At 35.3% G+C, this 17,426-nt stretch overlaps 5 protein-coding genes across 5 annotated transcripts; 2 read left to right on the forward strand and 3 right to left on the reverse strand.

The window, feature by feature from the left end:
- Positions 1 to 1,984: 1,984 nt before the first annotated feature.
- Positions 1,985 to 4,702, reverse strand: LOC111441338 (aquaporin NIP2-1-like). The gene is made up of 5 exons (XM_023078286.1): positions 4,451 to 4,702; positions 4,126 to 4,350; positions 2,719 to 2,913; positions 2,574 to 2,635; positions 1,985 to 2,419 (listed from the first exon to the last, which is right to left on the reverse strand). The coding sequence occupies exons 1-5, from the start codon at positions 4,595 to 4,597 to the stop codon at positions 2,182 to 2,184; spliced, it is 867 nt and encodes a 288-aa protein (XP_022934054.1). The 5' UTR covers positions 4,598 to 4,702; the 3' UTR covers positions 1,985 to 2,181.
- Positions 4,703 to 4,824: 122 nt separating this feature from the next.
- LOC111441337 (pentatricopeptide repeat-containing protein At2g36730-like) lies at positions 4,825 to 8,763 on the reverse strand. The gene is made up of 2 exons (XM_023078285.1): positions 7,140 to 8,763; positions 4,825 to 4,840 (listed from the first exon to the last, which is right to left on the reverse strand). The coding sequence occupies exon 1, from the start codon at positions 8,691 to 8,693 to the stop codon at positions 7,143 to 7,145; it is 1,551 nt and encodes a 516-aa protein (XP_022934053.1). The 5' UTR covers positions 8,694 to 8,763; the 3' UTR covers positions 4,825 to 4,840; positions 7,140 to 7,142.
- A 950-nt stretch (positions 8,764 to 9,713) lies between these two features.
- On the forward strand, positions 9,714 to 10,955 carry LOC111441728 (ribonuclease MC-like). The gene is made up of 2 exons (XM_023078825.1): positions 9,714 to 9,956; positions 10,462 to 10,955. Exons 1-2 carry the CDS (start codon positions 9,714 to 9,716, stop codon positions 10,927 to 10,929), a joined length of 711 nt encoding a protein of 236 aa, XP_022934593.1. The 3' UTR covers positions 10,930 to 10,955.
- A 2,138-nt stretch (positions 10,956 to 13,093) lies between these two features.
- Positions 13,094 to 13,845, forward strand: LOC111442477 (ribonuclease MC-like). The gene is made up of 2 exons (XM_023079927.1): positions 13,094 to 13,358; positions 13,426 to 13,845. Exons 1-2 carry the CDS (start codon positions 13,116 to 13,118, stop codon positions 13,828 to 13,830), a joined length of 648 nt encoding a protein of 215 aa, XP_022935695.1. The 5' UTR covers positions 13,094 to 13,115; the 3' UTR covers positions 13,831 to 13,845.
- Positions 13,846 to 15,097: 1,252 nt separating this feature from the next.
- LOC111442474 (F-box protein CPR30-like) lies at positions 15,098 to 16,645 on the reverse strand. The gene has a single exon (XM_023079924.1). It carries the CDS (start codon positions 16,492 to 16,494, stop codon positions 15,352 to 15,354), a length of 1,143 nt encoding a protein of 380 aa, XP_022935692.1. The 5' UTR covers positions 16,495 to 16,645; the 3' UTR covers positions 15,098 to 15,351.
- Positions 16,646 to 17,426: the final 781 nt, after the last annotated feature.

Raw genomic sequence — 17,426 nt, forward strand, 5'->3', positions numbered from 1 at the left:
GTAGTGTGATGCACGTCCACTACGTGGCATCTCTAGAATATGTGGGGAAATAAAAGCACCTATGAGACAAAAATATCTTCCAAATTTAATGGCTATTTTTATGTTTTTAAATATTTATTTTTGTAAATTTAATAATATTTTATTAAATTGTAAATTTAGCTCTTCAAATTTCTTTCAAAATTACAAATTTTATTTCAAACGGTTTTTTTATTTTAATTCATAAATTTCTATTAGAATATATTATAATAATTAGTTATGAAATATATATTTAATTATAGAATATAGGTTCCGTTAATACTATTTTATTAGTAGTATATTTAATTTTATTCTTAATATTTAGTTAGTTTATATTTTTCTTTTAGATATGAGTGAGTAGCTTGTTGTGAATATTAATAAAAACTGAACTCTATATCTCACGAGTACTTTTGATCCCGCTTAAGTTTGTTACACTTTCGATCTCAATTCTATTTCTCATCAGTTAACGATTTCTTTAAATTATCTTTCTTCACTCCCAATTTTTCAAATCTCGGAACAAGAAGACAGTCAAAACTTCTGTACGTTTTATAATATAATATAATATAATATTATATTATATTATATTATATTGCAGGATAAAATTGCAAAATCTTGGAATCTAGAAGATTACAATCCTATATGTAAAAATATTAAAATACTAAAAAAATTTGGAAAGCAAATCGTTGTGTAATCTTACCCACATAAAGTGTTATAAAGTGTTGGAGAGTGAGAGTGAGACACCCAAAACACATTGAATGCACAAAATGTGGGCTCAATTTCTTATCTTCTTCTCCAACCTTTTCTGAAAATGGTGTCACTATACAGATTCTTCAGTATTTTTGGTCGGTGTCAGCCCATGAGTTATTGCCCACCATATACTATTACTAACCCATGGGTAGTATCCACTTACTTTATCAGATTCTCATCATTCTTGCCTAACTTAGTGGGTGTGTTTTGTTGTGAGACCAAGACACTCCAACCAACCTCACTTCCCCATTCCATTCTATGAGAGCTGGGCTGTACATGAGTCATACTTGTTGTAGAGGAGAACAAAACATTTTTTTTATCATTGTGAAACTTCTCTAAGACGCGTTTAAAAACTTTGTAAGAAAGCCCAAAAAGAAAAGTACAGAGAAAACAATATTTGCAAGTGGTGTGTTTAATTCATTACAAATGGTATTAGAGCGAGACACCGATTGATGTGCCAGCGAAGAGGTTGAATCTTGAAGGAGGTGGACACGAGGCGGTGTGCTAGTAAGGACACTGGGCCCTAAAAAGAGTTAGATTGTGAGATCTCACATCGATTGGAAGAAAGAACGAAACATTTTTTTTATAAAAGTGTGAAAACCTCTCCCTATTAAATGTATCCGGCTCAGAATAGAAAGCTAAATAGGAGTATAATTACTAGCTTACTATTTATTCTTAAAAAAAACTTGTTCGAAAGGTAACTCGAATTCATTTGAAACTTCAGTTCAGAATCCGAATGAAATGGCATGGTTGCATAAGAATCACATTTTGATTTGTAGTGTCGTTCTCAAAATAAGAGGGACAGTTGATGTATTGAATGGAAGAATGAAATAAGTGGGGGACAGCTTCATTCATCAAGGAAGACTAAAATATATTCAACCAATTTCTTTACCTTTATCCATAAATGGTTTAGGGTGAAGACAACCCATCACCAACACTTCAATTTTTTAACAACTAACTTGTTCGAAAATTATTGTTTATTGTAGTTAATGACACTCGAGTAAAGAAGTGGTACATAAATGAAACAAGACTACATTCGGATGAGAGAGATCTTAAGAACAAGATAACTATGAAAAGCTTAAAAGTAATTAACAGTCACAACTTATACTAATCATGTGCGTCTTTCTTGTCGTCGGTGACATAATTGACATTATTGTTGTTTGATTGGTTAAAGTTTTACTTATTCTTTGAATTTATACGATTGAACTAAAAAGAACAAAAGTGACCAAAGGTAGAAAATTTTCATACATAGAAGATGAGGTTACAATCACTACTTCTCATACATCGCTAAGCTATAATAAAGAAGCTTATAGCATAGTACACCATGACACGAGATCATGCTCATTAAACACTCAAACTATTTCACATCTTTTCCAACATTCCAAATATCTTAGACATGGAAGAAGACGGAGCCAACGCTCACTTTCCACCCTCACTAACATCTGATCTTGACATTCTTCGAAGTTTGAACGAAAATGAGTGAGGAGAAATTAAGTGCACAGGTTTGTCACTGGCACGTATAAACTTATATGACCATGCCCCCAATAGAGTTCCAGTAACCGGCCCAACAAAGTACACCCAAAGTCCTTTATAATATTCACTTGCCAATGCAGGTCCTAATGTCCTCACAGGATTCATTGACCCTCCTGATACAGGTCTGAATAGTCGCTAACACAAACCCTCATTAGATTCATTTGTTTAATGTAATATGTCCATACGCAAAACGGTTTTTTTTTTATCATTTTTTAAAAAGAAAAAGAGTTGGTTAGTGATTATTTGAAGCGAACAAAAAAAATGTTATGTTTCCTTACCCAGCTAAGATGGAAGTGATACACACAGCTGACCCAACTGCCATACCGGCTAGCTCTCCTATCTGCCAAACAAACAACCAATGAATCGAATTGAATCGAATCAAATGAAAACGTGAAATTGGAAGCATTGGTCATTGATTCTTACTGCTTTAGTGTCAGTTGCAACAGCAGATGTGACGAACATCATTGAGAAAGTAACCACAATCTCCATGACCAAAGCTTGAAAGTCTGTCCCCGATGGCGTTGTTGTGCCCAATTGTTTTATGGGATGCAATAATATGCGAAGTGTAAAGGCCGCACAAGTTGCACCACTCAATTGTGCTGCTCCATACAATGGAACCTACCAACCAAACCAAACCAACATCACTCATAAAGAATTTAAAATAATTTGTTTGATTGTTTGATTGGAATTTGAAAAAGTGATTTGATATCCATCAAAACACACATGAAGAGGATATGTGTTGTCCTTTGCTATACCTTCCACTCACAATTGGGCAACCACTTTTGGTGGACATCTCTATCTCTATTTCTATCTCTATCTCTATCTCGAATTTGAGTGAGTGTTGGAATTATGCTGCCTAAATGTCCCATCCCATTCTTTGGTCGGAAAAATGAAGCCAAGGTTGTGGCCACAAAGCGACGACACAAGCTTCTCCTCCTTGTGGCCGTGGCTTAAGAATAATATTTGGAGTAGCTTGTCCATACATCATGTGGCCACTAAACATGGCCTACATTTCCCTCTTTTATTGCATCCTCTCCTTTCTACCGATTCTTCTACGCTTCTAAACCAATATTTTGATTTCTACAAAATTCTTCTCCTAATTATTGTCAAATAAAGTCGAAACCAATTCTCCCTACTCTTTTATGATAAAAGTTTCACATCAGCTAATTTATAAACAAAGAATACTTTCTACAAGGCGTTTTGGGAAGTCCAAAGTAAACCCATGAGAGCTTATGCTCAAAATAGACAACATCATACCATTGTGGTGGACAATATCATACCATTGTGGAGAGTTGTGTTCTCGTCTAACAATATCTACAATAATAATAATACTCAAAGTGGACAATATCATACCATTGTGGAGAGTTGTGTTCTCGTCTAACAATATCTACAATAATAATAATACTCAAAGTGGACAATATCATACCATTGTGGTAGGGTAAACAAACAATCACTTTAAGAACCCAATTTAAAACTCATATATATATATATATAAATATAAAGAACAGGGCTCCTCGTTCCTATATTCTTAGCACCGTCCTAAATATTAATATTAAATCTGAAACAAAGGATCAAATTAGGATGAACAGACGGTTAGAAATCACGGTTCTCCACAATAATATAATATTGTCTACTTTAAATATAAGTTCTCGTGACTTTGCATATCATATGAATAGAGATATATTTCTTTACTTATTCTTCTTCTCTAAATTAGTTAAGTTGGAATAAAGACGTGGTTATATTAAATTTGTATTAAATAATTAAGAAAAAGAGGAAATGATTAGGATATTGAATTAAGTAAAGAAATAATAGATGAGTAGAGAGTGAGACCTGTTTCCATGGGAAGTGTCGAGTTGCAGCGAAGGCTAAGGTGACAGCCGGGTTCATATGGGCGCCAGAAATGTGTCCGACAGCGTAGATCATTACAGTCACGATGAGGCCGCCAGCCACGGAGGCTCCAAGCTGTGAGACTCTCCGTTCGTCGCTGGCGCTCAATGCGGCTGCTCCGCAAGTCACAAACACTAGCAAGTACGTGGCTATCACCTCCGCCACCAGCTGTTTTGGTCATGGAGAGAGCTAAGAGATCAGTCATCAAAGACCCAAAAAAAAAGGAATAAAAAAAAGACATGTTACTGTGAGAAAAGGGTTTAGGTACCTTTCGGGAAAAGCCAGGAGGGTAATGGTTTTGAAACAAAGAAGCAAAAATGGAGTGTTTGGAATCTGGGTTTTCAACTGAGACCAAATCTTGAACATGGACAACAGTTTCTGGGTTGGGAAGCTCAGGATTTTGAACGCAACTCATCTTTTTATTGTATTTGAAAGTGGGAAGATCTCAAGGTTTGGCTATTTAATTTAGTAATGCCAAAGGGGGAAGAACCCTGATGTGTTATAAAAACCCAGGAGGATACCCTTTTTATAATGAAGCTCTGGATGGGTGTACCGCCTCTTAGTGGTTACACTTCCGTATCTCTTTCTACGTATTTTAAAAGCTTATTAAACTATTACTTTCTTCTGCCACGTGTGTCCTCTCGTTACATCAGAAAATCTAAAGACCATAATATCAATTAGTAGTGGACTTCAACCATTACAAATAGTATCATTGGGCCCTTAAGGAGTGATGGTATCAGAGTCAAACACTACCAGTATGCCATTAGAACATTAGCCTCCTTATTTGGGTTTTTAATAAGAGAATTAAAATAATTATGTAAATATAATTAAAATTGAAATACTATTTACAATTAATCAATCAATATGTAGGTTAATCATGATCATTGACCTCACATTAAATGAAAATTTGTCGTGATTATCATTATTTAAGTTAATCAGTGATTTCTAAGTTTTTTTTTTTGCAAAATAAAAATGAGTCTACATATGTTTCCAAATTTCATTATCATTTGTAATAGTATATATTAAAAGGTAGTGTATTTGAGAATCATTTTTCGGTAGTTGTACCTTAATCATATAACCCTCATTTACTTGGGTGTTAATGTTCACCAACTTTCAATTTTGTTCACCTGACTACATTCTGTTGGGAGAGTCTTTGATTTGATACCCTATGAAATGTTTCATGTCCAAGATTCATATCAAAATTAAAAAAATTAAATTTGATTTTTGATGACCTTGATATTTCTTTACATACCTACATGGGTTGAATACATTATCTCCTTCCATGTCTTATTTCTATTTTGCCAAAGTCACTGTCAAGGGTAAGTACATGATCAATTAGGATTAATCATGCCAAAAAGTTACAGCTCATGATTAAACACATATTAAATTGTGGGGGTGTGACACCAAAATTAATTATATCTTAGATATGAGGATCATATTATATTAGTTCTTTTATTTTTTTTAAAGTAATCTCTACATGTTGTTATAAAAACATTTTTTTTATTTTATATAAGACCTTTCTAATATATCATAAAAAATACATATGGCACATAACTTTAACCAAAAATATCAATATGAATATTGATTTTTTGTCCCATTTGAGGACATGAGAAATGTTAATTATTTTTTTTGTTAACCTACACGGATGAATATTCTATTGATAATTTTATCACCATTTATATAAATCAGATAATTGATGAGCACATACGGCACAAGTTAATCCACTCAATTTGCATGTTATCAAGAATAATTTTTAAACTAGAATGTGTCTAACAAATCAGAGCTCGAGAGATATTTGAATATATTTAATTGAGAGTTTTAATCGTCTATTTATATAGATTTGATCTAAGAATTCTCGATTAAGGAGTTGCTCGCCATAAGCTTGGTAAGACCAAGTCCAAGTTGGACTCTAGGCCACCTTAAACTTAGATGGTTTGACTAAACTCGATCGACCTAAACTAGTCCAATTAACCTCAATCTAAACTGATTCGTTTGAGATTAATCTTGCAACTTTTGATTTCATACCGATAGAAAACGCTATAAGTGAAGGCTCTGGTCTCATTTTGTGGGTTATTTGACCATAATCAAAATCAAGGAAAGAATAAAAGTGATGGTGCCATGTGAACGGAAGGGTAGGAATCATGACAAATGATATACAAAGAATGTGGAATGAAACAACACCATTTGCATGTAAGATTTTTTCTCAAAAAAGTTATGGTCTAAATTTCTTTCCAAGTAGAAAATATATATATATTTTTTACTTGAAAGTAAGTTTATTTTTGAAGTATATATGGTTGATATCAATTCTTCTCTTAATGCGGTCGGTACAAGAAACTTCCTTCATTTAGTGGAGGTCGTTGTCCTTCATATCGATCATACTATCATATTTATTGTTATAACTTTATTGTTGTAAAAAGCTTTACCCATAAGTAAAAAAAAAAAAGAATATTTACATCATAAATAAACATGCAAATAACATACTATTTTAACTTGAATTTATATTTGTCAATTTCGATTGTTAGGAGTAATTTTAAATCTAAAGAAAACTCACACGTAACAGAAAGACCCGGAATAAAATCGAGGCAATACAGATTCAAGGTCGTACCTCGTCCTTGGAGAAGAAGAAAAGAGAGTTGAAAACTAGAAAGCGTGCCTAAGGGGTGTGCAAGGTCCAAGAAGACTTCAACTAGCTCGATTCAACCTCTTTCGATTTTAGCCGAAAAGGAAATCGGAAACCCTAGTAAAGCATTGAGCTTGAGACTTACCTTAGTCCTTCGTCAATTTCTTCCTTCTCCTAAGAATTTCTCATTACAAGTTATAACAAATCATCAGGGCTAAATCATTACAAATTACAAACAAAAAATCAGTAAATCATTGTGTCAGCCAACATCAATGACCAGATGTATAATTGAACCATTACATAAACAGATCAATCATCAGATATTTGTAACTTAAACTAATTAGAAGTTTATGATTAGCATATGCAGGTTCAATCCATCAAGCAAATCGTAAATCCCATGAGAATCAGCTCGAGCGTTAAAACCCGAGAAGAATTTACACAAGGAGCCACCCACTTCGATGCAACTCTCCCTAGCCATCTTTTTGATTCCTCTATCTTTCATCGTCCTCCGGCAATCTGCTGCCTGCTTCCACATCCCAGCTTCAGCAAACATGTTCGCAACCATCACCACATTTCCGCCCCTCTTCGTCTCCAGCTCAAGGAGTCTCTTTCTTGCCTCCTCTGCAACCTGAGCCCCACCATCAACATCACGAGCACTGCATGCACTTAGCAATGTCCTCCATACGATCGGATCAGGCTGCACATGCATGCTCATGATGAACTCATAAGCCTCTTTGACACGACCTGCACGTCCTAAGGTATCCACCATTGACCTGTAATGTATCATCATTGGCTTAATCCCATAAACTCTCTCCATAATGTTGAAGTAGTGGTAGCCTTCATCCACCAATCCGGCATGGCTGCAGGCACATAGGACACCGATGAAAGTGACATAGTTAGGGACTACAGAGGAGCTCATCATATTTGTGAAAAATTCAATGGCTTCGTTGGCAAATCCATGTTGGGCTAGCCCCAAAATCATTGCACTCCATGTCCATACACTTCTCTGTTTCAAAGAATTGAATACAAGCCTAGCACAGCCCACATCACCAGATTTGGCATACATGTCGACGAAGGCAGTGCCCAATTGAACATTCAAAACCATCCCTCTTCCCACCACTTGAGAATGAACCCATCTCCCTAAGCTCAAGTTACCAAGCTCTGTACAAGCAGATAATATAACCACCATTGTGGTCTCATCCGGCTCAAAACCATGGTTTCCCATTTTCAAAAAGTAGTCAATCGCTTCATCAAAGCATAAATTCTCAACACACGCTGTAATAATCGCATTCCACGAAACTAAGGTTCTTTCAGACATTTCGTCGAACACCTTCCGTGCACTAGACATTGTTTTGCAGGACCCATAGAAATTAATCAGAGTGTTCCGAACATAAACATCTAAATCCAAACCACACTTTATGGCAACAGCATGAAACTGCTTACCTTCTTGTAGCGCCGCGAGAGTCGCACAGGCCTTGAGAAGGAAGGGGAAAGTGAGGTTATTGGGTCTGATTCCTCGTCTTCGCATTTCCCCAAATACCGAAATGGCATCTTGTGGAGATTCGCTCGAAGCATATCCCCTGATAATGAAATTCCATGGGAAAGGGGCGGAATGAAGGTCGCAATGGAAGAGGAGAGAGCGGCCATAACTGAGATTTCTGAAGGGCGATAGAGCAGCGAAGTGGAGGAGTTCAGTGATGAGAAATGGGTCATTTTGGAGGCCACAGACGAGGATTTGAGCGTGGATTTGAAATAGGTGATCCGTTGAGGAGCGAAGGTTGAGAAGGGAGAGGAATCGATGTTTTCTGGAGAGGAAATTGGAATTAGAATTGGAATCGGCGGCGTTGGGCAGGAAAACTTGACGGACGGCTGAAATCCGGAGTCGAACCATGCAACTGCAATTCGTATGCCCTCCAAGCCCCAATCTGCAGACTTCAGCGAGCTCAATGCACTGGCTACACGTAGCCTTAGGATTGAGCGTTATATTATCAATTATGCAACCAAGTTTCCTTTTTAAAGCTTATATTTAACTAATTAAATTCACCATATTTCCTCACTTATGATACTTATTGCAGCACTTCAGTCATTAGTTCTAATGTAAAAAACTGACTTAATCACATGATGCTGCAACATAGATAGGTCTCTCAACCACACTTTACAAATTTACTTACTACAATAATGCTCAATAATATAAATTTAGTTGATTCAAACAAATCAAACCGACTGTATGTTAGTTGCTAAATATTTTTTTAAAGGTAATTGAATTATACATGTTTGAAGTTTTAAATTTATTCTAAATAAGTACAAGTTTGTGTTTGGTTGATCTATCTTTTTACTCCAATTTTGTTTAATTTTTCGACATATTTGGTCAAATATTGAATAATTCAAAGACAAAAGGAAGAGCTAACTCTATTATTTTATAAAATAATACATCAATTAATTTTTTATTTTTATTACCTACTCATTACATTTATTTTTATAATTTTAATCTAAGTGAGGTTTGAAGATTTAAATTTGATTATGAATGAAAGAGTACATTTGGATTAGACGTTCTATACGAATATTTAGATGAATATAAATGTCTTAAATAATGATCAAATTGTTATTATAATTCAATTACATATAAAAATTTACTTTTTAAAATATTTAGATGATAGATGCATGTCTAAACGATCAAGTTATAAATTTATTTTAATATTTAGTGACTTTAGAAAATAATAATAATGATAGGAACACAATTGATTGATATACATTAAACAAATGCAAATTTGCATAGATACAGATGTTTCTAGGAAAAGGGTATGCAAACCAACCCCTTCAAGACTAAAAGTCAATGGTTAAGAAAATTCTATATATAAACCCAACAATTATTTCATATGGCTGGCAACCACAAAACTAATCCAAATCTATTATGGCTAAATCACCTTCCATAGTTTCTATATTCAACTTCGTCTTCGTCGTCTTAATATTATGTGTAAATGCTCAATTTGATTATTTTCAAATGGTTCAACAATGGCCTCCAGCTAAATGTAGCAGCGTTAAAGTAAGATGTCATGTTCAACCTCCAACCATGTTCACAATTCATGGTTTGTGGCCGAGCAATTACTCAAATGCTAGACTTGTTTGTGCGCCACAACCATTTAATCCAACTCAGGTTTTTAGCCATCTTCTTCTGCATTTCCATTTTCTTTTTTTTCTTTCTTTCTTTTATTATTTCATTTTTTTTTTGTTTGTTTGTACTCAATACTCTACAAATTTTAAAGTATTTAATAAGTCTCCAAATATATATTATTATTATGTTTAATTTTTTTTGTTTCAAATTAGTATATGCATGGAACATAAAATTTCATAGATAAGAATTTCTATAGGATGGTTTGGACCGAGTAAAAGCTTAGTCAATGCCTAAAACCTATTCTATATATTGCCAATCATAAATCCTTGTGGTCAACACAATAAAGATTATTGTCTCAAATAATCGTAAGTACTGTCAAATGTAAATGTTCTTGGCCGTGTCTGTCAAATGTAAATGTTGATTTTGGTTGGGTTTATGATGTCCCTTTAGTTTTGGAATAGAAATAAAGTTGAAACTTTAGAACTTATTAAAAAAAAAAAAAATTCTAGATGGTAAAAACATTAAATATCTTCTTATTTTGTTTTAGATTGCAGCATTAAGACCCCAACTAAATACCTATTGGCCAGACGTGATACAAGGAAAGAACCAACAATTTTGGCAGCATGAATGGGATAGACATGGAATATGTTCAAATCCTCCTTTCAATCAACTTCAATATTTTCAAATAACTCTAAATATTCGTACAAATCATAGCTACGATCTCCTGACCATCTTAAATGCGGCGGGACTAGGCCCGTCTGACACAAATATTAGAGAATACAAAGATATAGAAGGTGCTATTCAAGCTGCCACAGGTAAGAAGCCAGGTTTACGTTGCAACATCAATGCACAATCTAAAGAAAAAAAACAATTGCTTGAAATCATCTTGTGCTTCGACAAAGATGGTATCACTCTAATTGATTGTACTGAATTTGCTGGAATCACGTGTCCTCCACAATTTGTGTGGCCCGATCGACAACCTTTAAATTTGGTCAGTACAGATGGAGAGCTCTAAAATTCTTTAGTCCACAAGATCTCTATTCCAAGTTATTGTTTTCTGTATTGTTCGAATAATGAGTTCCATTAAATACTTAATGTTTTCATGTTTAATAACATGTCATGAGAGTGTGTGTACTGTGTCGAAATAAAAGGTTTGGTTGTATCCGATTGTAATTTCATAAGAAGATGCTTGTTTACATCATGTTTGAGGATCTTATCCCATAAGAGAACTTATTTGATTACTAAATATTTTAAAAATAAGTCAACAACCTTAGACAAGGATATAAACCACTCAAAAGGTTGGGATCCTCTAGTGGGTTTTCTTACTTTACAAGAGCAGGACTAATTAATCTTATTAAGGTACTTTGTCGATTAAGATCATTAATCTTAATATATTTTATAAAATTTTGTTCAGTTCGGGTCAACTCAAAATTTTGATCAATCCATTCGAAATTCAAATCAAATCTATTTGATTTTAGAACATTAACCCAACTCTATCCAAAATGCTAATCTAATCTAATCCAATCCATATAATTCAAGTTGAGCCGGTTCGAGTCGAGTTCAATGTACACTCCTACATGGTTGGTGGGTTCCCTCGTAGTGCTTTGGGGGTGTGACACAGTCAGGATGATTGAGTGGTCTAAGGCACCAGATGATTTGTTAGGCACCTTTTAGAATCAAATTCATGTCAGATTCAAGAACACAAGAACAAGAAAGATGTTGGAATGAGTATCGGAGAAGTAATTAGTGAATACAAGCTTTTCTAATTTAGATGACCACGACATTTCCCTACAATATGGTCACGTTATTTCTTACTTCTAAGAGGAAGACTTTCCTTATGAATCAATACGCTTCATTTTAGTATGTTTTGTTCTCACTCACATGCATCCTATGAAATTTTTCAAGAGAAAACTCAACCTAGAATTGCTCCAAGCGAGACAAGTTTAACTATAGAATTTGTGTGATTGAGCCACGAAGTATAGATAGTGACTTGTCAATTTTTTTTTCAAGTCTTCTCTAGTTATTCTATATTCAAAATCACTCTCATTTAAATAAGGTCTCGATTTATTCATGTACCCATAATTTATTTAAGTGTCACATTAATTCTCTCCCGTTCAAATATTTTGAAACTATGCATCTGGCTGCCACATTTGACATTTCTTGTATTGAATTAGTTATTTGATTTAATTCAAATCTCTTAAATCAATGTGGCATTCAATGAGGGATGTGCATATGCCACCCACGTCCTCATGCCCATAACTCAGACGGCCGTAGGTCAAATCTTGTAAGGGATGATGTCCACAAATTTGGATTAAACTATTTGTTTGTAAATTAAAGCAATGCCCACACTTTTGGTCAAATCTTAGATACGCTGGTTTTGTTGTCGCCCAATTCCAAAAATTCTAACAACAGGATTTGATGTTCCCATCTCATCAAAATCTATTAGTATTAAAAATTATACAACTTTTAAGTTCGACTTAGAACGCAACAATTATCTAAATTTAAAATTTAATCGGATGAAATTCAAAAATTATAATAAGAATTGAGGTATATTACTCCATTTTAAACTAATAATTGATATTTTTATATGATATTTTCAACATTTCAAAGCGTTCGTTTTGAACTTTGAATTAAATTCATAAAGTATTAATACCGAAATAATAATAGTTAAAAGAGAGTATTTGTAAAAGTCAAAGCTCAATGCTAGTAGATATTGTTCATTTTAACTCGTTACCTATCGCTGTCAGCCTCAGGGTTAAGATATTGTTCGCTTTAACTTGTTATGTATCGTTGTTAGTCTCACGATGTCGATATGTAATGGATTATAGCGGACGATATCTACTAGTGATGGACTTGAGTTGTTACAATATTACCATAATTAACAAATATTTAAATTTTCATGACATTGAAATATACCGATCTTGAAATTGTTATACCAAAAAATTCTGAAAAAAGAAGGATGATAAATAATGATTAGAACAAATAAATCATATATGCTAGTAATGGGTATGCCGTAGACGCTACTTTCAGCATAGTGTAATATTCAAGTTGTTGACTATATCACCAAGTTAATTACAATAATTGAATGCCCATAACCACAATAATTATATAATAATTACCGTGAATAAAACAAATCAAATATTTCACTATAAATAGAGTTACATAACATCATAATCACCAAGTTAACACGATACACCTACCATGGCAACTCCAAACACACAAATCTTCCTCTTGTTTGTCTTTGTCAGTTTGCTTCCTATGGCTAAATCTCAACCTTTTGATGACTTCTGGTTTGTTCAACAATGGCCGCCCAATGTTTGCGCTTTACAATCAGGACGATGTGTAGGGCGAGGGACAAATTCCTTCACCATCCATGGCTTGTGGCCTCAGAAGGGAGGAAACTCTGTAACTAATTGCCCGGGCACCTCCTTTGATTTTAATCAGGTAAAACTCAAACATGCATTATTCAGTTTATTAGATGTGCAAACTATTCATTATGTTTGAGTTTCAGATTTCGCATTTGGAAAACGACCTCAACATAGTTTGGCCAAATCTGATCACTGGAAATCACAAATGGTTTTGGGGTCATGAGTGGAACACACATGGGATTTGCTCCGAAAGCAAGTTTGACCAGAAAGCCTACTTCCAAACATCCATAAATTTGAGGCACAATATTAACCTTCTGAGTGCCCTAAGAGTTCAAGGAGTAGTTCCAAACGGGGCCTCCAAGTCGAAGCAAAGAGTGGAAAGCGCCATCATAAGTCATTTCAAGAAGATTCCTGTTCTTCGTTGTAAAACAGCATCGAACGGCCAAGTCTTATTGACGGAAATTGTTATGTGCATCGATGACGATGGTGTCACCCTTATCAACTGCAATATTGCAAAATCCAATTGTGCCAACAACTTCATCTTCTGAGCTCTTCAATTCTCATGCAAGACAATAATGTTAGTTCGATACAAAGAATATGATGTATTGCTATATATCTATAATTAAAATAAGAGGGTGTTATCGTTCACCATTTCTCATTTCTATAACGTATTAAAACTTTGAAAGTACGTGAAATTCAACAACATAGTACAATAATGCACATGAGACTATCAGTCTTTCCAATTAAAAGGAGAGGCGACGGCAAGCACGCATAGGTGAGTGAAAGAGGGAGGGAATCGGGGGAAGGCGAGGGTTTAGCATCCTGCGCGGCCAACGCGGGCCTGTGCCTTGCATGGCCCAACTTGAGCCAGCGACCCGCGTGGCCCAATGCAGGCGCGCGCAACTCACCTGGCTCACCACAAGCGTGCGACCCGGGCAGCGGCCTGGCCCGATCCAGTTTAATTGGGTCGGTTTGGCCCCTTTTGAGTATTTCACTTATTTTAACTCCGATTTTGGCACCATTTTCATGATATTATTCATTTTTCACTAATGTCGGAATTATTTGAGGAGTTTGACAAATTTTAGAAACCTCTATAGATGCAAATCCGAACAAGAGGGTCACACTTTTCGGGTAAGTGACAACTCAAAACCTTGGATGTAACTAAGCTCTTAGTATGCAAGAAAGTTTGATGTAAGATGTAAGAAGCATGCCCTAAGAATTTGAGTATAGAATGACTTATAAATTAAATGTGATAGGTGAGATACACATGTTGAATGTGATTATGTATGTCTACTCGCACTGTCTTATAAATTAAATTCATGACTAGGTATCCATGTTTAGATCGCTATGCTATGTCTCTATTTCATATATGTTTATGATGTATGTGGTTGGTTATAGAGGGACGGTTAGAGGTTCGTCAAATAATTGGCTTATGAGTAGTTTCAAACGGGCCTATAAGTCAAAAGCAAGTGGAAAAGTGTCACTATAAAGTCTTTCAAGAAGAATCTTGTTTTTCGTTGTAAAACAGCATCATTGTTATGTGCATCGACAATGATGGTATCACCCTTGTCAACGACAATCTTGCAAAATCCAATTGCATTAATAGCTTTCTTTTCTAACCTCCTCAAGCAATGCAATAGTGTAAGTTCGATACCAAGATAGGTTGCTATCTATCTATAATTAAAATAAATTGTCACCATTTCTCATTTATATAACGTATTAAAGCATTGAGACTACCTGAAATTCAACAACCATTTCTCGTCAGAGAACCTCAACTACCGTTTCTCATTTATATAACATATTAAAGTTTAAAACTTACAATATTCATATGAGAATACCCTCCTTCCAACCAGTCAATAAGAAACAAAAGAGGGGTGTAACCCAGATATTGCTTATTTAAAAATTCGTAGCTGTCTAACTTGTTACTAGTTACTATCATCGACCACCACTAGTTTTAAAATCACACTCATACTCATACAAGGAGGTAGGGTTTGTACAAGGAAGTAGATGATTTTGTGTAAAAGCTAAAACATCCATTCAAAAGTAGACTATTCAGCTAAAACTTGGATTTAAATTTCATATTTCAAGTTATTTCCTCCTTTCACAGACACCAAACTCTTAACAAAAAGAGTAGCTTGGAACCTGGCTGGGTGCCCGTTTATAGGAAGTTCTTTCAATTGTTGGGTTCGAGCATTGTACAAAACTATCTGCCCTTCGTTGGCTTCCATTAAGAGTTCATCAAAACTCACAAACACCAATGGCTTCTCAATTCCTCGAAGAGGCCCAATTCTGAGTAGCTTTGACCATGAAACTCCACCAAATTCATCCTTCTCCATCCCCCAGATGTCGAACTCTCTTTCATCCCCTCTTGATGGATAACGAAATAGAACAATGGATCCATTCAAAACCCCCAAACTTCTATACTTCTCCCGTTTCTCCTCAAAACTCTCTGGCATCGAAATTTGCCCGAAAACCTCCTCGCTCATGTCAAATGACTGTATAATTTCTACCCCTTCATTTGTATCTGCCCACCAATAATATGTTCCTTCGTGGTACATCTCAAAGGAAGGAGCCCAAAATACATGGCCACAGATAGGAGTCTCAATTTCTCTCCATCTATCTTTACTCAAATCATAAATTTCCACTCTCGGAGGGTGAAAATACCCTGGTCCTTCCACAAAATTCACAACTCTAACCACTTTGAAATCCCTAGATTTCGAATCGTACCCAAATCCGACGGCGTTCGTGGACGAATCGTACCCGTCGGGCTCAGTCGGGGGTTCGGTGAGGAGGAGAATCGACGGCGGTAGTTTCCGAAACTCTCTGGTGGCTGGATTACAGAGGAAAATGTCCCTACGAAGATCGGTGAGGCAGAGTAAACCGTGAGAATGGCCACGGATTTCGAAATATCGAAAATCCTCATCGAATGGCAAATCGACATCGTAAACCGGCACAGATCCATCGAGTGGAAGGGGAAATTTGAGGAAGGAGAAGATATTTTCCTTCTTGCCGGAGTTCTTCGTAACAAGACGCTTGAGAAGAACGTGTTTCTGCTTAAGAGAATTGGAGAAATGTTTGGTTGCGAATTTAGGGTTGTTGATTAGAGCATACCAGGATTTTCGAACGGTCTTGAATCGAAGCAGAGACTCCGGCGGAAGCCTGGAGAGAATCTCGATCATCACTTCTTCAGGCAGATGTCCCAGAGCCGCCATTGGAGAGAGCTTGTGAAACCTTGTTCAAGATCTCTGAAGGTAATAAAGACGGAAAAATCAAACGGATAACTTCGTCGTTAAGGGAGGGGAAATATTGAATGCGGCCAAGACTAGAGCACTCACGACTTCAGGATTTACACGTGTCCAATTGCTGTCACTTGGACACCGCATGGTCTTCTTGCTCCATAAGTAACTGTTTCTTCAATAATTTTGTTATTAATTTAATTTATACATTTTCTAGAAAGATATATACTTTTATATTTCTAACAAATTTATTTTTTCCTCTTTTAAAAAAAAAAAAAAACTTATCTCTGGCATTATGTGTGTAAATTAACATATTTTGACTTTATCTCGAAATCACAATTCACATATGTCAGCATGAAAAGTCTAGATATTAAAAAAATGGTAATAATTAATTTATAAGTAAGTAACAAATTAAAAGAAAAATATATTCAAATGGAACCATGGTACTTCTCGAGCTTGTAAGAAAAAATTTGTGGCGTTGGATGTTACGGTCGTATTTTTTAGCATGATTTTGATATGATCATGACAAATCTTAAAAGAAACTCAAATCCTATTATAATTTTTCGTGGGACTTTGACTAAAGTTCGTCGAACTGAACACAAATCGTACCGAAACTAAGTTTGTTCGGTCATACACGTTTTATGTACGTGTATGTTCACTCGATTGCACCTCTAGCTAACTTGGTTCTACTCTAAGCCAAATTCTAATAAATTTCCACGAAAAATTATAATAGGGTTTGAGTTTCTTTTAAGATTTGTCATGATCATATCAAAATCATGTACGTGTATGTTACCTCTACTGAATTTCTCTCCGTTTATCCTTGCTCAAATCATAAATTTCCACGGGTGAAAATAGCCGAGTGGTTCCACAAAATCCACAACCCTAACCACTTTGAAATCTCTAGATTT

This window comes from Cucurbita moschata, unplaced genomic scaffold (assembly GCF_002738365.1).
Source record: "Cucurbita moschata cultivar Rifu unplaced genomic scaffold, Cmos_1.0 Cmo_Scf00004, whole genome shotgun sequence".
Taxonomy (NCBI): domain Eukaryota; kingdom Viridiplantae; phylum Streptophyta; class Magnoliopsida; order Cucurbitales; family Cucurbitaceae; genus Cucurbita; species Cucurbita moschata.